This window comes from Pyxicephalus adspersus, chromosome 6, assembly GCF_032062135.1.
Source record: "Pyxicephalus adspersus chromosome 6, UCB_Pads_2.0, whole genome shotgun sequence".
Classification (NCBI taxonomy): Eukaryota; Metazoa; Chordata; class Amphibia; order Anura; family Pyxicephalidae; genus Pyxicephalus; species Pyxicephalus adspersus.
In genome coordinates, this window is record NC_092863.1 from 71,124,533 (window position 1) to 71,148,901 (window position 24,369).

Below are 24,369 nucleotides of genomic sequence, written 5' to 3' on the forward strand. Positions count from 1 at the left end.
CAGGTCTACAATTTAAAAAAAAAATTTCATGAAAAACAGTGGATCACTTTTGGTACAGAAATCTAGACCTCAGTGTAACGCTCAGGTGGTTAAAAACTTTGTATTTACTTTACAGCCTACCTTGAAGTTTGTCTGGAGGCAAAACTTGAAAGATATGGCACGTGCCCTGATTCATGATTTACCCTCTGTTCTTGAAGAAATGACAGCTACTGTCCTGCAGAGAGACACCGAGGAGTTCTTAGCCACTGATGGATCTAATTTAGGCCTTGTGAGCATCTCCAAGTCATATGAGCATTATGGAACTGTTGCAGAAAAAATGAGGCCTGCAAAGGTTGCTAAGGCAAGTTCCAAACATTTTCAGTGTTAATTGTAGGATTTATTGCAGTGTGTATTTTGTTATTCTGAAGGCATTTTAAGTATGATCTTAGTAGTAATAGTATATCCTAACTAAAACTTTTTTTTAGCTTTGAATAGCATATGGAAGATGTATTACCCCAACAGGTTTTTATTGTGTCTCTAACAGGGTAATGCACTCTCTTTCCTAGTGATCACTGTCACTGTGACTAAAAGTGAAAGAGAATCCAAAATTTTCAGATTTCAGCAGAACAGGAATAGAGGTGAAATTATTCAGTGGAGACACATCATGTTCCTTCGTTTTTGTGCATTGTCAATATGTAAAAATGTTTAACGCATCCTAAAATGTGACACATTGGGCTTGATTTATTAAAGCTCTCCAAGAGTGGAGACAATAGACTATCATTGGGAAACTTTGGTGATCCAGCAATCATGGAATGTTTTGGTCCAGGATAGAAAATGTTTGCCAACTAATTCTCTGTATTCAGGATCACCCTGGTTCTTCTATCTGCAAAGGAAATATTAACTTTACTCTGCAGCGTTGTCAGTAGATCTCATAGATGTGTGTTAGTTTTGATGTGAATTTTACACACACACAGGCCTACATTGTTCAGATATTACACTACTTCATATGTACCAAGTACTGCATCATGGGCAGGCAAAGACACTTTATTATTTGTCCCTAGATAATTAGTTAGGGGATGTTCAGGTGCTGCAAGTAGAAGATAAGTTGACATTCATATCAAGCCTGTTAATTTTTGTATAGGCAACATCGAAGAAGGTTCACTTTACCTTGGCAAGATGTCAAAAGTAAAAATGTTCTATAGACTTTATTATTGATTTCAAAGTTTTCTGAACACCATTGCTTATTTTCCAAGCAGCTTTCATAAGTTGCCATAACAGATCTCCACCTACACTTTGATCTGTATGAATTAATATACACATTAACATCATTTATCTCATAGCTGTGAATGTAAACTAATAGCCCTATATGTGTTTGTTTTGCAGATGACATACTGTACATTGTTTGGTAAAATAAAAATATACTTCTTTTTTGGAAACACATATGCACAAACATAGAAACAAAAAACTGTCTCCAGTAGCACATCCTTCAAATCAAAGGCTGCATGGGATCTGTCAGGGGAATGGCAGAAAGCTGATGGGACTTCTAGTTCATCAGCATTTAAAGATCTGCTTCTTTCCTTTTACTAATCAATTGATATTAGCATAATACAGGGAATATTTTGATTAACTATCTTATTTTTAATTCCATCAGTTCTGCTTTGACATCACAGAAGAGTTTGACTTCCTATTCCCTCTAGCCCTGACATGCAGAGGGGATTCACTACAAAATGTGAGGACCTGCTTCATAGAATCCTTTAACAAAGCAGTAATGTCAATTTTGAGTAGACTTCAGGAGTGGAGTATACAGGTTCCAGACAAAGCTCCAATAAAGACTGCACTTGTTTGCCTGTCCTCAGCTCTTCATGTGCTTCATCATCTCACTGTCTACAATGAGCAATTAAGTAAGAAGTAAGTACACCTTTTTTGCAGTAGGAATTTTGTTTAAGTGTGTATTCTGTGTATACTGTTTTGGTGCTTGTATAGACAGCTTAAATCCTTTTGAACATTTGGAAATGACAATACACAGTTGGCTGAATATCTGCATAAAAAAGGATTGGTGATCCTGCTGTGCAAAAGACTGGGCAGACAAGTAGCGCCAGACTTATTGGAATATGTTTTTATTGCCTGAAATATTATTTTAAACTTGTGTGTCCACCAATGGTACCTTTTGGTCGATAGAAATAATAGCTGCATTAGCTAAAAGAATTTCCCTCCTTGACTGTTTCATTGTTTGTTCTAGTGGTGTAAATTGGTACATACAAATGCCCTGTTTTCCTTCTACACTTTTTGCTGACAGGAGATTTATCATTGGAGTGTAAGGCCAGTATTGAATGCCTTTATCAGGAAATTAGTGGCAGGAGCCAACTCCTTTGGCTTTAGTTGATGATCTTAGGGCTTCTGTTCTGGCAACAGTTTGAGACAGCTTTTAAAATAATTCCGAAAGCAATGACACATCAAAGGTGCATTTGACATGCAGTTCATTTACTTGTGACCTGCATTTCCAATTGGAATGCAAAGCTTTTTGCTATGAAGGTATATTGTACAGGACCTTTTCATGGTATATAAAGCATAAAGCTATACACATAGCTGCATGGTGCAGATATCATGCTTGTTATAAATGCCATCTTCTGCACAATTTGTTAAAGTTTTTGTGTGTGCCTTTTTTTTTAGGGCCTACCCCCCACACACCCACAGACAAGAAATAAGAATAAGTGAGAATAAGTCAGGGATAGTAAAACCTTAAAAGAGGTTTTGTTCTTTCTGTATTTAAAACTAGAGTTTTCTTAAAATTATCTACTGGAGCTGTACTTTATAGATTTTCTGTTTTTATTTTTTATTTTCCACTTTAATGTAGAAGAAATATTCAACCTTCCTGCTAATACCGCAATGATAAATTTCACCACATTTACTACTTCTTTTAGGTGTAGCTTATCTTCATCATTGCCAAATAAACTTTACAGTCTATATTAGCTAACATTCAAAGTTTCAGTATGGCTTGACAATGTTTTTTGTTTGTTGTGTAGTCATGGTGCTCCAAGGAGATAGGACGTTGGCAGAATGTAAATTGTGTGCCCCGGGCTCCTTCACCGATCTGTTCCTTACTGTTCTCTATGCACTCCGTCCTAGTTTTTTTGACAGTCACTCTGCATTAATGTTGTTTTATCCCAAAGATTAGCTGAAACTTTCTGAGCTTTAGGAGGAAATGTCAGATTGTGTGTTGGTGTTTGCAATTTAAATATAGCTCTTTAAAAGATTTAATATGGAGCACCTTAATACCACATTGCGTCTTCAGTGTAAAATCACATATCTTTTTTTTTCATCTACAGTTTTCAGCACCTATATGTGTTAAAAGCCATTTTATTAGTAACATCATCATTATCATTATCTGTTACCTTTTGACAACACTGTTACCTTCTAATATATTTTTGTTTTACAAAGTTTGAGCATGTTTTTTCATAGTATTTCAAAAAAATATGTCTCTTCTCAACTCCATGATGGTATAATTGTTTTAAATACTGCAAACAGATGACTATTCATATTGATGCGTTATGATCAGAACCAGGTGTGTTACTGCGTATTGTAACAGTCTACCTCCCTAGCATTTAACGTCTTTTGTATTTGATCATCTCTTTATCACAGGCCTTTGTTTATTGCTGCTGTCCAGCGATATCAGGAATGCATCAGCGATCTCCAGATTCAGGTTACAAATTACTGTGTCAACGTTTGTGCTACAAGCCTTCTTCAGGATGCAGAGAGTCACCACTGGGATGACAACAAAGCTTTTTATGAGGTGCGATTATAAGGACAACACGCTGGTATATTTCAGTGGCTGACATGATAGGAAATTCAAACCATAAGCTTTTCTGCAGTCCTTTTCCCAGTAGAGGCGTCTGTACTGTGGAAAGATAGCTGCAACTAGAATCCTGCTGGAAAATTCTGCTCTATCTATGTGTTTATAAATGTTTTATTATACTAAAAAATAGTGTGCTTTTAGAGATATAACAGAAAAAGTTTTTGTTTGCTAATATATTTACAGGTAGTGCCCGGGTTACATACGAGATAGGCACTGTAGGTTTGTTCTTAAGTTGAATTTATATGTAAGTCGGAACAGGTACATTATTTTAATAAATGCAATCAGGACAGATATTTGTCTCAACATATCATTAGGCAGCATGGTGTCAGTTACTGTATGAAGTCCTCACTGTAAGTTTTTCACAAACAAAGCAAAAATAAAACAATTTATCGAGCCTAGACATTTATTATCCTCTGAAACAAGTTGTGCTTTGATATGCAAAAAGAAACAACTGCAGAGTTTGTCTTAGTCATTAAATTGTTACAAGAGGCTGACTCACCCCCCCCTAAGATCACCACAACCTCACCTGTGTTCAGCAAAAGATTTCTTCTGCAAGTCATGCAAACTGCCCCCTCCCCCCTTGATGCCTCAGTTCTGCACACAGCGAGCAGGGGAGCCCCGTTCGTATCTAAGAGGCATCCGTATGTCAGATGTCCTTAACCCAGGGATTACCTGTACTTGTTTTTTGTTGTAAAGATACATAGAAATCCCATGTACATAATTGGCTTTTTTTTGGCCATGCTTGGTCCATGCATTTTATCTCCTTCACTTTATGTGCAGGTTAAATCCAGTCACCCATGCCCTTCCCCTAAGTGCTAATTTTCTAGTCATTGTTGCACTTTTAAACCATGTGAAATGGACATGCCCACCATTTTATGTTAAAGAAATTTGTATTTGCAGCCCTGATAGGAGGATCTAGTGCCATTGAGCTTCCCTACTAAACCTGTCTTAGTGCACTCATTGTTTTTTCTTCTCAATATTTAGTGTGTACTGCCCTGTTCCTTTCATTTTATATATCAGGCAGCAGCACATGGAAACCCCAGCTGTATATGAAAAAAAAAATCTAATATTACACTTTGTTTAACAAACAATGATGTTCCTGTCACCCACACTACTGAGCCTTGTGATTATTTTACACAATACTGCCATTGGAAGACATCCTACCTTTACATGCCAGGCTTATGTGGTCAGAAATCCTGACAAACAGGTTCATCCTAAAAAAAAAATGTATCTTAGTCTGTTGGGCATTTAAGATGTACCTGGGCTGCCATCTCTGTACCAGACCTTTGCGTTACGCTTTTCCTCTTTCACTGAAACTTTGGTTTTGTCACCAGGATAATTGATTACCAGTGGAATGATAATATTTTGGAGGTTTATGGGATGAGGCCCAGATGTTTGTTTTCTTATGCACAAGCTAAGTAAAATCTCACATCTGTTTATGTTGTACTAGCTTACAGAAATAGCAGATGTTGGCAAGTAGAATGCAGCAAGGAATCACATCAGTTAGGGAAAAAGGTCCGTTGAACTGGAAGAATAAAAGTAGATGATGGGTATCCAAAAATATAACCTGAATGAATAGGATATGTCTTGGATATTTGAAGTGTATATTGTCGTGTGATTATTGTGCACTCTGAGTATGTGCCTTACGTACACTTATTTTCATATAATAGAATCTATTTATAAAGCAGTGAGTCTGAGATTCACTGAAACATTCCCTGAGAGAATCAGTTACTGGTAATAAAACCTGGATAGACCTAGAAGGCTCTTCTAAGAAAATATTTCAGTGAATGTCAATATCACTACTTTAAGAAGAGATCGCGATGACTTGGGATATATGTTGGAATATTGCAGCTCTCTTTAGCTGGGAGCACCAACTGCAATTTTAGTAGCCATCCGGCTATTATCAGACAACCGCTTAGGCTGGGCCTTGTGTATAGAGCCGTCAGTGAGTATAGACAGCTTGCCATCTTTACTGGTAGAGAAGGGAGGATTTTACTTCATATCTTTTCCACTCTCATTCTTCTGGGAACAGCACTGTCAAGCTCCCACTCTCATTGTAAGTTTGTTTTTACATGGAGCTATCATCATGCTGACACAGAGGTCACAGAGCTGCAGTACAGAACTGTAACTTATTGCTGCCCTTGAGAGAGTTCTGGTGTACCAAAATGAAGGCTTACTGAATAAGGCTTGGTTCACATTAGTGGTTAAAAATTCCTGGAATCATGGTTAAATATGGAACAAATGTTTTTGTCTACCTCCAAAGACTTAAATTGGAATAGGAGTTACTGAACAACCCCCTCCAATTTTTGACAACCGCTTCCCCCACCCGGCTAAAGAAAAATTTCTAGGGAGGACACAGTATTGAATATTTTTAAAAGTCTTGGTAATATTAGTGAATTATTACACCTATTTTATATGTGAGATTTAATTATCTATCACTATTTTCATGTTTTCAAACAGTTTATTAAAATAGGTCCAAAAGGATTTAAAGCAAGCCTGATAACACATAAACTAAACATATACTGTATATTGTTTACAATCAAAACCCAATAATTGAAAAACCACAGATACGAATTGCAGAATTCTGCTCAGTTCCCTGGAAAGTTCTAAAAATTTCCAGGCTGGATACCATTATGCCAAAGCAGACCCTACAATACATGGACCTCATTGACCAACTGGTTACTTGGGGTCATGGCCAGAGTCAAAATGTGCATAGAACTGCAGCACATGCAAGGTCATTATTAGTGATTTGCAGTTACTAAATAATGCGCAATTATACTTTAATGCAAGGTATATCAAATTGAGGTACATTTGATAATTTACTTAATCTGCTAATAACTGCAAAAACATAAAAACAAGATAATATGCATTAAGGCAAAGTTCACACTTTCATCAGGATTAGCACTGCAGCTCCCAGCTGCTAGCACCTTACCAGTGGCCTGGTTACCCATATTTCAAAGAAAGAAGCATTCGTACAATTTACCATGGCACTTAACAGGTCACTCCCACACCCATTCATTTTTTTTATGGGCTGTCACAGATGACACATGTAACATCTCGTTCAAGGAAGTGCTTCATGAGTATGAGAAAGCAGTACCCGCACTCACTGCCAGTCTAAACATAGCCTTGAACTTTTTCAGTCCATTGACAATTAGTAATATAAACCTTTATTGAAAACAACTATATATAGAAAGTATAGAATGCCGTGCATTAGCCTTTAAAGTTTGAGAATAATCACCTTAGCAATAAATACATTTGTCTTTTAAGAAATCTTGAACTGAAATGGCACAATGTATACACCTAATGACATAAATACTCATAAAGACTTTGATAGACTTTAGATTGGGAAGATCAGTACATTTTTTTCCACAGCAGGCAAATTTAAAATTTCATTCTCTTGTAATTCTGAAATTGAATCTAATTTGTTGATGGGGCGATGTGTGGTGTCACTTCTTACCCTGATAAGTGAGATAATACTATTTTCTGCAGTTTAAAAAATGATATAGTACATTGTTGATTGGCTCCAAACTAACCTACTTTTTTGAACACTTTTAAGAATGCATGATGATTTATATATGTCTTCTTTTGGGCTATTTCAGCTAAGAATGTGGAATATATAAAAAAACCAGGAAAATTGTGGCCACATGCAATTAATAGGATGCAAGGCTGACTTTTGCAGAACCTTGAAACCATATGTGTTATAATAAATACAGGTCACTGTGACCTGTCAAAATATATCCGAGCAAATCTCATAAGCAGAGCAGTTTGAGGTGGATAAATGGTAAGGAAATAACTATTTCAGTAATAGGGTTTGCATGTTTGATCATGAGCTGCTGAGTAAACCTAGGGCTGAATAAAATCTAAAATCTTTATTGATGAATCTCTGTTCGAATTAGAATGCATTATTCTCAGCATAATAGCATGGGCTGATTTTATTTAAGAAGTCCCGGAAATTACACTAATCTTCTGATCTGGTCAGGAAGAAATGAGGTCATCTTAATCTATTAGAACATCTGCCAATTCCTCATAAAGTCATAAAAATCAGTTTTAGCGTATGTAATAGGTGAAACGTCTTGACACATCTTAAAAATGTTCTGTGGCCTGTGCTCTCACATGAATACATATTTATGTGAGTGAAGTTGTGTGCTTAATTTTATTCCTCTGCCCTTTCATAATAAACTGGGAGAAGTTCATAAAAGTCCATTAGTAATGCTAATGATTCTACACAAATGTGGTTGCCTGAACAACTCAAATAATGTTTCTGTTAAAAAGGCATCATCAGGTCAAGTTGAACAGTTGTGCTCCCATATCTTGTTAGCTTTTTCTTTCTTCATTTTATGATGCACAAGATCTTGGATATGAAATAGAACAAGTTCCCTAACCTAGAGTATAATAAATCAGCAACAATAAAATTAGAATAGAGCTGGGAATGCAAAATGAAACAAGATTATATTACTTGCTGAAAACTCCAGATAATATAAAAGTTCTCATTCTATCTTTTTCCTTAGTCACACCTAGATTTGCATACTTTCTAAGGGCTTCTCTCAACAGGCCTGTTCACTTAAGAATTGCCACTTTGCCCAAACAAGTCAATGTCAATGAAGAAACGGCTTGATGTAGAATATTACATTGTAGAAGAAGTCCAAATTCAAGTCAGAAGAAGGCCAAATGCAGGTCTGAATTATTCTAGAAGCACTTCAAACAGAAGTTTAACACAAGCTGGATGCACCTTAAGCCAAGCTGTGTTCATCAAGTCCATCCCTAAAAAAAACTTTAACTGCCTTAGGAGTTACCAGTCTTGAAAGCTAAAGAACAGCTTTGTGTTAAAATGTGAATTCATGGGGGGGCATTGCTAGCTCATGGCGGAGTAGCACGCTTGTGGCTCGAGCTCCGTCCTGCCTGAGGAGTTCCCGGCTCGTAAGCACTCCTGGTGCTTGTCAACTCACCATTATGGGGCCAAAGAAGAAGGAGGCGCAGAACTGGGCTGCGGGCTGGCCGGGTCCTTTGTTCCGGGCACACATGCTGTGAAAGACCAGGCTGTAAAGCCACGGACTCGAGTGGCAGCCGCATCCAGGACCGCGGTATTGGAAGCTAAAGCGCAGACACGTGGAGTGCAGGCATCCGCTTCACTCCAACCTCTAGCCTTTCCTGAGCTTGGACTCTACGTTGCTGTGGCATGGTCTGGTAACTTGATCCTTTTTTTGCACTACAGTCTTAGTTTGGCATTTGCAATATTGTTGTTTTGCGCAGTAGGATAACATACAAGTTTACGTATTTACTAATTATTACGGGGCTGGCACCTAGGGTCCATTAGGAAATTTGCAATAGCTTCCTTTTTCTTACTCTCCTTCATTGTTGGCTCCTGGTGCGCCCCTGGGTGGCCCTCCCTGTATCAATTTCATATCCTTTGTATTTGAGTGCACTTTTGATTTTCCCTCTTGAGTTACAAATGCTTCTGGTAATGATGTTTTATATCCCACTCTGGACAGGTCTCCTCTTACTTTTTAGGGGATGGCCTGTACTAGAGTGGTATTAGTATTTCCTTGCATTTTTATCATTATTGTGTATTTTTTAATCCTCGCCCTTACAGGTTGGGATATGTTAAGTTGCTATTTATATTGCAGCTGCTGTCCAACAACTGGGTACCCCAGATGTGTCCCCATGTCATGGTTTATGGGAACCCCTCGGGTGGGTTCAGACGGATTCCGCTTTTAACTGATACTCCCCCACATAGGTAAATCGTCTGACGGAATTTGGGAATGTACTCCCCCTCCTTCTTCCCCCGAGTTAGGTGTTCACCCTGCGGTTGTGAGTTAGCCCACCTCACCCGCTTGGTGCTCACCCCCTGACCCATACCTTAGCCTTTTTTCCACACCTCATCTCAATCCCTTTGATTCCCTTTTACCTCCCCTTTCCCCTTACTGTAATTTTACAATGTAGTGTGCACCTTTAATGTCAAGGGGCTTAACAGCCCTACAAAACGCTCCCAGCTTCTTCACACTCAACACAAGCCAAAGGCCCACGTTCTCCTGTTCCAGGAAACACATTTTCAAACCAATAGATTGCCATCTCTTCGTAACAGGTATTATACCACTTGGTACCATAGCACCAACCCAGAAGGTAAAACCAAGGGAGTCTCAATTGCATTCGATAAATCGTTGCCTATCCAAGTTATTGATACTCATTTAGATCCCCAAGGGAGATACCTGTTTCTTAAAGTGTCTATTTGAGGGAAAATATTTACTTTAGCCTCTATCTACTCACCAAACTACCAACCGACTGTGTCATCAATTAAATACCTGGATGCCCTAAAACTTTTTGCAGAAGGCATCCTTGTTGTCGGGGGTGACCTTAACTTTGCTCTTGATCCTAGAATAGTCATTTTATATGGGAAGACCCCCATATCTTTTGCTAAATTAAATGCATTCTGCTATTGATGCCTGCCCATGGTCAAAACCACATGTCGTTATCGGTTGTTTTTCATCTCCCCCAGATGTCCTCTAAAGGGTGGACCTGGAGGTGTAATTATTTTTTGTTTAAGGACTCTCTGCCAAGTTGGTCGTCGATGCTATAACCAAATCGGACGTCACCCCTCTCCCCATACAATGAGAAGCCATGAAACCAATTATTTGTGGAGTCTAATTTAACAGGGTTCTTATGTTGCGGAAACAGCCCTCCCAACTCTAGATCCTGAGGTAGTGTTCTTTCTGGAACCACCTTTTATGGAAGAGGAGGTGGCGAACGCCATCAAATCCACTTTGGCCGGAAAAAGTCCAGGCCCTGATGGGTTCACACCCAAATTCTATAAAAGACATACTTCTAGCCTGCTCCCTTTCCTGATGAATGTGTTCTCCTCTATATCAGATGATAACCCATTCCCGCCCCAGAGTCTAGAAGCTCACATCACTGTCCTTCCAAAACCGGGAAAGGACCATAATTTGTGCTCAATCTCCCTTATCAATGTTGACGCCAAATGATTTTCTAAGTTGATAGCCAATAGACTCACCAAACATATGCCGTCCTTTATACATCAAGACCAAGTGGGATTTATCCATGTACGTGAGGCTAGGGATAATACTCTTAAGACCATCCTCCTCACCCAATATGCTAAGACGTCAGGGATACACATGTGCCTTCCCTCAGTTGATGCCGAAAAGGCATTTGACTGGGGCATTTGGTCATTCATGTGTTCTCCTCTCCATCAGCACGAGTATGGGTCAATGGATCCCTATCAGATTCCTTCAGGATATTAAATTGAACTAGACAGGGATGCCCCTTATCCCCTTTACTATACGCTCTGGTTAGGGAGCACCTAGCTGTAGCACTCAGAAAAAAACCCGATTTTCGAGGGGTCCGACTTGGAGAGAACCATTATAAACTGTCTTTGTATGCAGACGATCTTTTGTTATATATTACCTGATCAAGTCGGAAATTCTCAACATTTCCATGATTACATCCCAAGAGTTGTCCCTGAGTTCTAATACCTCCTTTAGAGTTTCCAAGGAAGCAATCAAGTATCTAAGTTTATTTATTACATCAGACGCTGCTAAACTTTTTCATTACAGCTACACTCCACTGCTCGGTAAATTGCAATCTGATTTACAGAAATATAATTCCCTCATGGTCTCATGGTTTACCAGACTTAATACGTTAAAAATGGATATTCTACCTAGATTGTTATATATCTTCCAAACAGTTACAATTTTTCTTCCTACTCTATATCCCTGGAAGATCCATAACTCTTTTAGGGCCTTTTTATGGAAGGCTAAACGTTTTCAGATTGCATATAGTACTTTGGCGAAACCTAAATGCATGGAAGGGGTGGGGATTCCAGATCTTTTATTGTACTACAGAGTGTCAGTCCTGGTCAGGTTGATTGATTGGTTCCACAACAGGGAAGAGTTGAGTTTTGTTGGAAGACACTTTTTCTCCAGTAGATTTGAGATCTACAATGCATAAAAAGCGTTTCCTGATTTGGTCGTTGCCGGATGATCGCTATCTGGGAGGTGTACTACACAATGGCCAGGTGCCTGCCATATCTTCAATCCAGGCTCCGACGAGCAGCAGGATGATTTTATGGTTTGCATATCGGCAGATAGAATCCTATTTATCCTCATTCTCGGACACATTTCCATTGTCCAGAGGTCTGATGGGGTTCAAGTCATTGTTGTGGTCGCCCTCACCACCCACTCACGTCGTTTCACTACTTTATGATCTACTTAATAGGGAAGCTTCTTCGGAGACTCCAGTATACACGCGATACAGGGAGTCTGAATTGGGCATAGTAAGATCTGCAGAAGACTGGAAGAAGCTCACTCTCACCTGTAAGGCACAAAAAACTAATTACAAGATATTAGCAGGGTGGTACCTTTGTCCGGCAGACCACCATCGCATTTCTCCCGCCATCGCAGGCGTTGCCTTTCACACAGAGGTTCCATGATCCACATTTGGTGGGCGTGCCCATTGATTTGCTGTTTTGGGGAAATGATTTTAAAAATCAATAATGACTGTACCGGCTCTAATGTGCCATATAACCCTAAGGTTGCTTTGCTGTCCATGATTCCGGGCTCGGTTAAAACCATTGTGGGGAAGTGTACTTCGCCACTTTCTTACAGCTGCCGGAATGCTTATCCCGAGGTTCTAGAAACAAGCTCTAACTTCAGCCGTCAAAGACTGGTTAACAGAAGTAGAAAAAATCCAACATATGGAAGAATTAGTGGCAGAGGATGATAATAGGATGGAACAATTTAAATTTACTTGGTCGGCATGGGATTGGTACAAGGAATCCCCCCACTTCCGTAGGTACCTCACTTAATGGTTGTTATCAGCGATTAAAACCGTGATACTGATACTATATTCATTTGTGGCATCTTTTGATCTTGATTTCATAAACTTTTAATCCTTCTCCCTCGCACCTCCTTCCCTACTCCCCTCTCCCCTTCCACCCCCACTTACCTGGGCTTGAATGTTGTCCATTTTTTTTGTCTATATCGTTCTGTTATTTGTTATTAGGTCTTTGGGCTGTATTATCAGGATACAGAATATTGATTGTATTTTTTATATGCATATGTATGCCGACATATCAGTCTTCTTGTGCACTTGGAAGTGGTACTGGTGACCTCTTAGTCTCTACAAGTTAAATTCTCAGGTTGTGCCTGTTTATATTTGCTGCAATTGCTAGGTTGGCCTTTGTATACTTGATTATGTTTTCAGTGTATTTTGTTTTTGTTTTTTTCTACCCTCTGTTTGTTGTGCTATATGTCTATGTTAAACTAAAACCAATAAAAAATATATTACACACAAAAAAAATGTGAATTCATCTCACATTTATTTTTCAGTTGTAGGTTGTCATCTTTGGCTTCCTATATTTCTATATAACATTGAATCATGAACATCATTGAAAGACCTTTTTTTCCATGGTTGCTGTCTCTCTTGGCAGTAGAGTTATGCTTGCATTCTCTAAAATGAAAATAAAACTTATAACCAAGACATACAATCGGGAGAGTAGGATCCTCTCACAATGGCTGGGAGAGACTATTACCAACTAATAGCAAGTGATTTTAAGAAATCCATTCCAGTTTTGTTGAATCAACCAGGTTCTACTTGCTTTAGTTTAAGAAAGCTTTAAGAAATCAAGCCCAATGTTATCAAAATTTCTGGACTATAAGTAAATCTGTTGGAGTACTCACCTGTTATATAATATTCTTTTTATGTTCAGCACAAAAAATTACAACTCACAACTTTTAGAGAATTCGTTCTAACAGATAAAATGTAAGTAGGCTTGAATCTGCACTGCTGTACAAGACCCGCTAGCTCTAGATGATGCTGTTTGCACTCAGCTCACTGATTCCTTATCACTCTTGTGGCCATTACTCTTTGGCAAATGTAAAGGAGGAGCTTCTGAGGTCATTTGGGAAAGGTATAAAAAACCTCCTAAATGAACAACAACAAACAAAAAAACAATTTCATATTTCCAGTTTTGATTAGTCACAATAGGATAAGCTGGATCAATGGAGTGTTGAACACATGGCATTATCACTGCTGATTCACAAGGCTGTAGCTTGTCCTAGGGCATATGAGCACACCTAGTACTGCCCCCTAATTCTGGATTACCAGTACTGTCTCTGCTGCTACAATCCACTGTCAGCTACATTGTCTGGGTTGACTTGATATACTCTGTTTTTGGCACAATCGTGAATTTAGAAAGCCACTGAAGGATGCAAACTTGGATGTAAAGGTGATTGTCGTGTTTCATGTCAATAATTTTTACATTAGAGATGTTCAATATATTGTCAATATATTGGCCCTCATTTATGACCCCTGTTGATGTTACTTTTCTTTATGTTTTAAAGTGTGTTGCCTAAACCCCTCATAATGACCCCCCACACTCACAAAAAATGCACTTACCATATTTTTGCTGCTTTTAATGACTAATAAACATAAGAATCATCATCAGTGTTGCTATTCCATAAACAACGTTTACTGCGTCTCTGCTTATTTCTGGTCAGTTAGCATTGGACTAAATAGATTGCCTCTGTATTTTTATGGTTATCCTTTTTTGTGTGTCAAAAAGGAGTTGTATAAAAGATAATTAGACAAAATTAGCACAGGGTTTGCCGTTATGTCTCTTTTTTTCTTTATTTTTTAGGGAGAACGTTGTTCATTTTCCATTCAGATGTGGCATTATTTCTGCTGCGGTCTTCGCCATGATCTTTGGAATGTAGTATCACCAGTTATTGCCCAGAAGATCCTTTCTGAAGTGTTGGAGCAGACTTTGGCTTTGCTGACATTTAGATACTGCCAAGCTCACCCTAGCTACAAGCGAGCATCACAGATAAGGTATTAACTACATTGCATTAGTTCACAAGTAGAATAAAGAGCTTTTTTTGTTTTGTTTTGCTAGAGCTAGAAAATGTTTGTGGTAATTTTTTAACTAATATGAAATTCTACTTTTGTTAAGAATTAAAAATGATCTAGCAGACCAGTATTCTAATTACATTGAAATAAGTTTTAGCAAATAATACCTGAAAATGGAATTCCTGTTGCAGGGGTTACCATGTATTGGGATTCAGACCTTTGGAAATGCATTGAGCTAATCACACAAGCTAGAAATCACAATTCTGGAGTTTTTTTGCAAATGAATTGCAGCAGGGATACCACATTTGCAAGCTCATCGAGCCTCATTCACAGTAAAAAAAAACAAAAAAAAAAAAAAACAGTAGATTGAGTAGTCTTCTACTCTTGTAAGGAAAATGCTGGGGAGACTTAAGTGTTCAAATAGACACCTCATGTCTCCAAAAGGAGATGTTTCACTGCACTATACTACCACAAAAAATAAATAAGTTACAAACTAATATCAATTAATAAAATAAATCCAGAGCAAAATAACACAAGTTTGTGAGCCCCACCCACACATATACATTATTAAATGGCCATTGGGTAATACACGTTGGGTATAATTGCACACATCACATCAAGGGCCATTTTTTGGAATTACATTAAATAATGAGCAGTAAAACTTTTTTAAATGATGCAAATAGATAATATTGGATATCATATTTTGCCATTAATCTATGTACATGTAGTATTTTAGGTTGACAAGTATATTGTTTTGTGGTTTTTAAACACAATTTTCAAAAAGAACATTTCCCTTTTTTCACAAAAAATACACAAAATCTGATTAGAAGCTATAAATGTAAGTTCCTGCACTCCCAGTGCTGTTCATAGATTATATTGTCATTATTGATATGTCATTGATAGAAAATCAGTGGAGGACAGGATAAGCCCTGTGAGCATTCATATAACAGTTCTTTCCCCTTCAGTTACCTGAAGCTGCATTACTGGTGTCTCTCTCTTGCTTTGCCCTGTGTTATAAATCAGGATTACCAGCCTCTATGCACTAAAGGAATTTTGCTGGCAATGCATTTCAGTATACTTTCCCCCTCTGCATTCACTAACAAAAGCTGCATCTTATACTACTACTAGAGAAATGCAATGTGAACATGTTAGAAATGGGACTCGGAACTTGGCATAGCAGAGATGGCATTAAGCATTTGGCATATTTAACATGGCACCGAGCACTTGTCCTAACTGAAATGCCATAGAGTATTTGGCATTATAGAAATGCCTGTGAGCTCTTTTGTCAGTGGAAAAAGCGGTAGGTACTGTACATGCTAGAAATACCCCCTAGCTCTCAGCATGGCAAGAATAGCTTTAAGCACTGAACATTTTGTGTTTTTAACTATAATGAATATATAACATATACACGGGTCTGCAAGTATCCTATGCCTAGTAAAAAAAAACTGATAATAAATGACCCACCTACTGTATTTTTTTTTTACTTTTCTGGAGCACAGTGAAAAACCTTTAACCTGTTTGTTGCTGGCATTTATGGTTCGTACATGTTTTTGACACTTGTGACTGATAAAGGCAGAAATCCTAAGGGCAAAGAGAATTGCACTCTTGTTAGCACTCCGTGACACTATTGCTTTAATGCATATAATCTTTAAGAAGGATTTCTGTCACTTAGTCAAGATTTAGCCCGGGTATTCTATAAGCAGTACTGCAAATGAGCAGTTCTTTAGCAGATCTCTATCCTTTACAATACATTGTATGTCACTTGGGATTAATGTACATTGGATGCTCAGGGACAGAGAGGGGATTAAACATGCTTCCTTAATAGGATAAGAAACCTATATGAATATTATTCTTTATCCAATACAATTAATTTAGGAGCCAAATAATTTGGCAAGACTTTGTTGACAGTTTAAATGTTTGCACACAATTTATGTTCCTGACGTTGTTACATACATACATTTATTTACAGTACACATTAGGCTTGGCCTCATTACCAGCACAGTACATGTAGTTTGTGGCAGAATGGGGTCCATGCAATACCATTTTCTATGGTTTGCTTTCAAAATTAAATGAACCCATGAACTACATAGTTTAAATACTCAGTTGGCTGGGGTGAGGGATGAAGTACAAATATTTACTTCATTCTTGGCTTAACCAGCACTTTTCTCTTACATCCAACATCCTGGTTTGGTAAAAGACCTTTGCTGTCTTGTAATGACATCAGAAAGCTGTGACTGGCTGGGTTAGACTAGTGGTCACACAAACAGAAGGAAACATGCAAGAGGAAAGAATAAGTATTTGTTCAAATGAGAGTTTAACCTTTTCACTGTAGATTTTATTACAACGCAGTTTGGCTTAAGGAAATCCTATTTATTTAAATGGGCAGACTAATGCATGAAAACACAACAAAAAATGCATGAACTACTTATAGTAACAGTGAACCACAATGTACGGTAATGTTAGTGCAATGTGAAGGTGCATTGGGTTGCCATTCAAAATGAATGCCACTGTAGCACATGAATGCACACACAACCTAAAATAATTTTAAAAGAAACCATCACTGAACTCCCTAGCTTGCATGTACTGTGGAGTAATGTATTCTCAAAGATCACAGAAAAGCACCACCACTAAAACAATTGATTTCTTTGTGTTATTTGCACTAAAATATTGTGTTAGGAATAATGTGATAAGGAATATTGTACACATCCTGTATTTTGTTTTGGTGAATGGGGAGCTTGTTTTATAAAGCTTTTAATAATTGTTCAAATTATGTAAATACTTAAATGTGTAAAGTCTGGGCACAGGTTTGGTTGTGGTAAAGAAGTGGAGCCATAGTTAAGGGGTTACCAGAACTTTGCAGGTTTGGCCCTCTAAAGTATGCTGTAACATTGAACACTATACTGTTTGTGTGAGACACTCTGTTTACCCTAGAGATTATCAGGGACTAGTTTGCACAGCTCAGAATACATGCAAGATGAATCAGTTTACATAATATACATCATTTTTGATCGAGTCTATGTGCAAAGCCCCTGGTTTAGAGCAAATGAGGGAAGGGGGGGATCACTGGAATAAATTCACAACTTAGTAATACACTAATACAATAATTCGGGCAACTTTTTATACACCCTGAGCCCAGCACTGTCCAACCAATACGCGTATGGTTTTAGTTAGAGGTTTGGCCATATCAAATATTGAACTTTGTAATGTGCAAATAAATGATGTGCATTACCGTAATAATGCTTTATAACAATTTGTTCCATCTTAGGTTAACCCTTTCAGCTTTATGAAATAGAATAATGCCATTTAAAGCATAAAATTGTGCAATATATCTTAACAGTGTAGGCAGCATATTATTTATGTCTGCATATTGTATATTTCCTCTATTTATGTTCAATATGTAAAATAGAATGAAGTTGTCATGCTTCATCATTTAGTAATGGGCTGTTTACATTTCCTGCCGAGAAGTGAATAAAACGTTCTTCATAAATCAAGCATTGATGTGTTACAAATTCTTGCTGACATTTTGATGTACAGTACATAATAACGTATTGGGATTGCCAAGCAGTTTATTTATACATACGCTAAACAACAGCACACTCCATTAGACACCTCTAATTATTCATTGATTTGTGTTCTGTATTCAAGCTACTGCTTAATTGAAAAGTTTCTTTAAGTAAATATCTGGCTCTAGATTAGGTATTCTGATATAAACAGTAGCAACATGAAACCTAATAGTTTTAAATTCCAGTACCTAATTCTTTAAATCTTCCAAAGATGAACATCCTGCATGTTCAGTTTATTTCCGGCACCACCAGAATCTTATGCTTCTACTGTATTTGGCTGTTAGGAACAAAATACTGTAAAAATAATTATTTGTAGATCTCTTTGTAAGTGACTGGAAACTGGGATAATGAGTTTTGACTTTTTAGTAGGGTTGCAGTAAAAGTGACTTTCTTGCTTTGCTCTGCATGAACAGGTAGAAGAACGCACTTTTGTGTTTTTGCTGTATGTTGTCACTTCCTCTGTTCTGATCCTAGAAAGTTAGTAGAAAGTTTAGCATTTTTTCATTCTATATGATATCCAAAAACAGTTGTTTGTTTTCAGAAATCAGTTAATACAGAATATTGTTAAGTAAACCCAGTATACCAGCCTACAATCCCCCTTCACACACATTCACCAAATCTGCTTCATACGGGAAAGCCTGTAGAAACTAGGTGAGCCGTGTATGGTATTTTACACTTTATTATTTTGCTCATTTGTGGCCGGAAAGGGTTTTTATAGTAATTACTGAGGATTAGCACAGAAGGCTAATTGGGTGATGCCCATCTATAGTTTAAATACTATAGTATAGCTATAGAGGAATAACAATATATTGCTTTAGACAGTGAATAGCATTTTCATACTTTGGCTTTGTGAACACAGTTAAAATCAACAGAATTTCAGATTTTTATGGCAGGTAGACCAGTTTATGTATATAAATTTCAAATGCATGTTTCCAAAAAGTAGAAGTCAAGATACAAGAAAATTAAATACATCTTTCTTCACAACTTTGTAACTCTTTTCAGCTATTCATGGTATTTAAATATTTTTTTCCATACTGTTCGGCCAGGCAGAAAACTTCGTTTTTAATTTAGGTTTTTTAAATTCCTCTGCCATCTGTCTGCTGAATAGACAGTATGAGATATCTGATGAACTAAAAGGCCTACAAACTCCAGTATCAAACAAAACACTTTCTGAGGTGGAGTTTATGCATCTATGTTATAGAAAATATGATAACAAGAACAATTACCTTTTTTATATTATCTTTTACAGGACTGATGTCTTGGCTATTCTTTCTTATGTGGAAAACATGCTGTGGTCAATATGTAGCACAGTTCAAGAATTTGTTAAGCCAACACAAAATTCCAGAGATGTGCTTTTTAAGATACATAGTTATTGTGACTGTCTGCTTACTGTTCTGGCGATCTCTACGGCACCCTTGGAAATTTTGTCACAGTACGTACTATATGTAAATTGTACAACAACAAAAAAAATGGTTTAAACTGGACACCTCCACAAAAGAATTATACCTAATATAATTGGTTTTAGATGAACAGGTGAAACATCTGTTAGCAATTCACAAATGGTTTCTTCATGTGACTAAAAAGTAAACTATTTAGCAACAATGGTATAAATATTTAAATACATTTGTTTTGAAGGCTGCAGATTTTATGCGGTATAGTAATTCTTTCTTCATTAGATGACCAACGATGAGCAAATCCTGCAATTGTCCTTCGGCGTGTTTGTTGGTTATTTCTTGGTGTAGGAAGATCTGCTGTCAGCACCGAATTCATAGCTAAATATTAGTGATAATAAATAATAATAATGATTTACTAATAAACATAATAAATATTTTTAGTGAAAAAAAAAGATTAAGTAGGGAGATTAAAGCCTTCTCTAATCACCCATAACATTCAACAATGTATGTGAAGTTTAACTCTTTTCTGAACATTTGTCTTATGTATTGCAAGTATGAACATTGATTTATATAATTGCCAAACAAAAACATACATAAATATATTATAAATCACCCTTGTGATCAGTTGATGAGTTAATGATGGTTTAACTAAATATATAAAATGCATTCACATATTGTTCATAATCAGACATAAGGTGAATTCTTCAACCAGTATTTCATTAAATGTTACTTTATATAAGAGAAATAGTAAAACATGAAATGCTTTTCTGCCAGTTGGATTCTGTGGGATTCAAAATAAAATCCCATATGAATTCTTATTCAAGACTGGATTGCACTAAATCTTCCATAATGTCTACTTCAGGATTTCTTTTAAGGTTAGAAAGAATCTTTGACAGCTTGCCTTTTCGGTGTAAGTTCACATTTTATTAAGTAACATGGATAGGCAATTGACAATCTAAAGCTGATGTAAGGTGATGAGTGGCAGGGAAATAAAGCCATCTGACAATGACTGTCCCTTATCTGAATGTTATTCTCTGTAAAGAATACTGGATTTCACTATGATTTCTAAAACAACTGCTCTCTTCCTGAAATACTCCACTTCAAGGCACCTGTGCCAGTAAATGTGCTAGTCCTGTAAACAAAAATAAGAAAAATGCGGAACAAAAAAGGCCAGTTATTTTACTGTGTTATAGTTTGATACGCTGAAAGAAGTGTACAGGCTTTTCAACATGATAGACAACAAGAAAGTGCAAAACATTTTGGCCAGATGTGTAAGTTTTACTGTGTCAGACGATTGATCCAGCTATTTGTGCTTGGTGTTCTCTTTGTTAGGTATAGCTGCTAATTAGCACATTGTGTAAAAAAGTGTCCGCAACTCGATTCACGTCATGCAAAGTCAGGAAGTTCAGTTGTTACCGTACCTAATGGGGGTGATGTGTGACTGTGGGAACTAGATGCAACTGCAACAGTTGCAGGATCTTAGAAACAGTAAGATTTATGGAAGACGGTGTGAGAGAAGAACACCTTTTTAAAGAAAGAGAGCTAAGGAGAACAGCCACATTTTCTCCTAAAGACTTAAAGTTTGGTTTGTCAAATTACAATTCTTTGCCAGAATGACGAACATAAGGGTATCTTTGAAAGCACATACCAAACCTATAAAAAATGAACTACAGCAGTGAAGACAAGCCAGGTTGCAGTTCTCCAAGCTGCACACAAGAAAATTAGGTTCAAGCACAGAATCACTAAAATTGTGCCATTTAGCAGGAAGTAGCTTGAAATCATTGGGTCCCCCTATCAAAACTTAGAATGCTTCGCCTCTCTCTTGGCTAACATTGTTAGGATTGTGAGAGGTCGGGGGAACCCTACATTTGCTGTGTAAAATGACTAAATGGCCAAATTGTGTATGAAAAGTGCAAAGTACAGAGGCTAAATGTATGTAACCTTCTGCATGCATGGGTCAGGTGTATGTAACATACATTATGAAAGTAAGAGGGGAAAAAGCTGTACCTTTTTCACGCAAGACTTTAAATTGGCTTTAGTATTTGTAAACAAAGTGAAACAAACAATTTTTAATATTTTTGTTTCAATTTTACACTTAACCAATTTGAAAGTCTTGTTTGAAAAATGTTTAGCTTTTTCACTTTTCACTTTCATTATTGTGTTCAATGGATGTGGCTGATGTGGTTTATATAAATATTGCACCAATTGTATTTAGATTTACATATGTCTTTGCAGGGCAGTTAAAAATAGTTTTGTTGATCATCAGTCCCATCCTTTAGAACCAGTACCTGAAGATTTGCTCTACTGGTTGAAGAAAATAAATCCCAACATATTCCCCTCCTCATCAAAGTGAGTATACTTCTTTATCTTATGTTTTTTTTTCCCAAAGTAAAAAAAATGGAAAATTTAAACTGACCATATATTGACAAAAGGCTTAAATCTGAACTTAATTGGAAGGGCTAGGGGATTGATAAATGACATAGCCACTAGGGTGTGCTATGGCTTGCCTGGAGGAGGTGTGAGCCCTGAGAAGGGCCAAGGCGCAGAGTCTAAGCAGTTGCAGTCCTTGGGCACACCAAGGTGGGCAAAACACGGTAAAAAATCACAAAGCAGAAGGATAGTCGAGGAAAGCCGAGGTCAAGGGAGGCAGCAAGCAAGAGAGGTTAGGTCACATGCCAGGGGTCATTTGCCAGGGATCCAGGAGACAGACACTAGTGATACAGGGGCACTGCGGGCACAGGGAACACAGGAGACATTGGAAACTACAGGAAGCACAGGTGACTCGGGGATATCCACAGACAGACAGGAACACAGAAAAAGCACAGGGAAGTTGGCTGGGAACCAACAGACTGGACAACGAGGGGTTAACTCAGGAGCAGGACAGAGGAAACACTGAATTAAGCACCAGGTCAACAGGAACTAGCTCACATAACTAGGGGCTCCGCACAATGGAGACACGTTGCACGAACACAGAGTGCAGTGTGTGTGCTGGTGAAATTGCCAGGGCTGGTCAAGAGGCTATTTTCTGATTGGCCAGCGGATTGGACGGGATTGATAAAGCTTGGAAACAGAGGCACACCCAGCATCAGAACTGCCACATGCGCAGGAGAGAGGCGTCTGCAGTTTATAGGGGAAGAGGTAAGTCCGACAAGCTGAGGCTTTATGCAAAGTTGGACTATTCTGGTCTAGTTGGACCCTCCACCCCAATTCATTCTTCTCTCCAAGGCTGAAAAAGATACACTTTTATCAGTGAAGCTGAGTGATCCAGCAAACCTGGAATACATCTGGTCCAGGATTGAAAAAATTTGAAAACAAATAGCAAATGACTTTTTTTAGAAATCCATTCCAGGTTTTCTGGATCACCCAGTGTCACTGATGAAAGTGTATCCTCTTCAGCCTTGGAAAGCTTTCATAAATCAGGCCCAGAGAGAGAGAGAGAGCAGGTTGGGTGGTAGATGTGGTGGTAACGAGCTCAGCTTTATAGATATATACAATACATACAATTTTTGCTACTTCTTCTCAAGATCTACTTATTGTTTTTATATGAGGTTTTCACTATAGATAATCTCTTTTTACGCATTTTTCATCATATGCTAAATAGTAATTGGTTAGGTTTGTAAATGATTTTAAATTTCAGATTCTCCTATTACATCCAAATATATAGTTAACTTGTATGGTATAAGTATGTTCTTAGAAACATACAAACTTTTTTAGATTCTCTCTATTGTTTTTTTGGAAAATTAGCTAGTTGTATTTCATTACATTTTTCTTTCTGCATTTATGAAACTGGTCTTGCTCACACAGAGCTGTGTTAGTTATGAGAATGAGCTAGCATATGCCTCTCCATATGTGCAGCATAGATCCACTCCATACAACTATCGGTGGTCGCTCCGTGGCCAAGGTTTTTCCTACAGCCTGTAATCTCTCCCCTTAGAGCAAATCACTTTGCGTGAGTATTTCAGCCTGCATCTAAATTAAGAGCCAGAAATGTGTATATATTGCAACTTGATTATTCTCCATCTGTTTGTGGGGAAAAATGTATTTGTACCATAATTTTCTATAAATTGCTTTTTATTATTTTTTTAAACAGATGCAATTGGAAAAAGCATGTTTCTGTGCTAAGTGCTGCAGAGTACATAACCTCATTTACAGCTACATCTTTTTTTTCTTTTTCAGAAGTATTCTTAAATTAAAGTATAACATTTTCCCCACAAGGCAAAAAAACAATAGATTCATATTTTTGTAAAAAGATTTTTTTTTTACTAATTTACAGAGATCATTTTTTATGTTTATAATCAACTTTTAAGTGAGATTTCTGTTATTTTTCCTTCTATATAGGAGATTGTTGCAGCTTTTTGCTTTAATGAGTGGGGACTTGTGGGAGAAGTTTCTGCTGCCATTATTAATAATGCATATGTCATTCAGCATTACAGTAAGGTACCATCAAAAGTCTAGGATTCACGGTCCGAAGTAACAGCAAATGTCAAGTCATTTCCAGTGACTTTTTCATTCTTCTTTTTGCCATCTCTGGTCACTTGTGCACACTTTTCTGTAAATCCAATAGCACAAATATGAGAATGAGAAGAGCAAAGGCCGTTTAGGCACACAAATGTTGCTCCAGTAACATTAAACCAGTGGAAGAATCTACTGTTGAATGCGTTTTGTCAGAGATTATGCAAGGTAGTTTAGCCATTTGGTAAAAACATTGTATAAGTAAAGAAAC

The 24,369-nt window shown here is 37.4% G+C and overlaps 1 protein-coding gene across 2 annotated transcripts in view; it reads left to right on the plus strand.

Annotated features, from left to right (window-relative positions):
* The window catches only part of KIAA0825 (KIAA0825 ortholog), a 224,331-nt gene that overhangs the window by 46,780 nt on the left and 153,182 nt on the right, over nt 1-24,369 (plus strand). For both annotated transcript variants that reach the window (XM_072416151.1, XM_072416152.1), the window contains exons 7-12: nt 116-340; nt 1,631-1,887; nt 3,619-3,769; nt 14,481-14,671; nt 19,502-19,684; nt 21,882-21,995. In XM_072416151.1, coding sequence (XP_072272252.1) covers nt 116-340; nt 1,631-1,887; nt 3,619-3,769; nt 14,481-14,671; nt 19,502-19,684; nt 21,882-21,995 — 1,121 coding nt within the window. The remainder of the gene's footprint in view (nt 1-115; nt 341-1,630; nt 1,888-3,618; nt 3,770-14,480; nt 14,672-19,501; nt 19,685-21,881; nt 21,996-24,369) is intronic.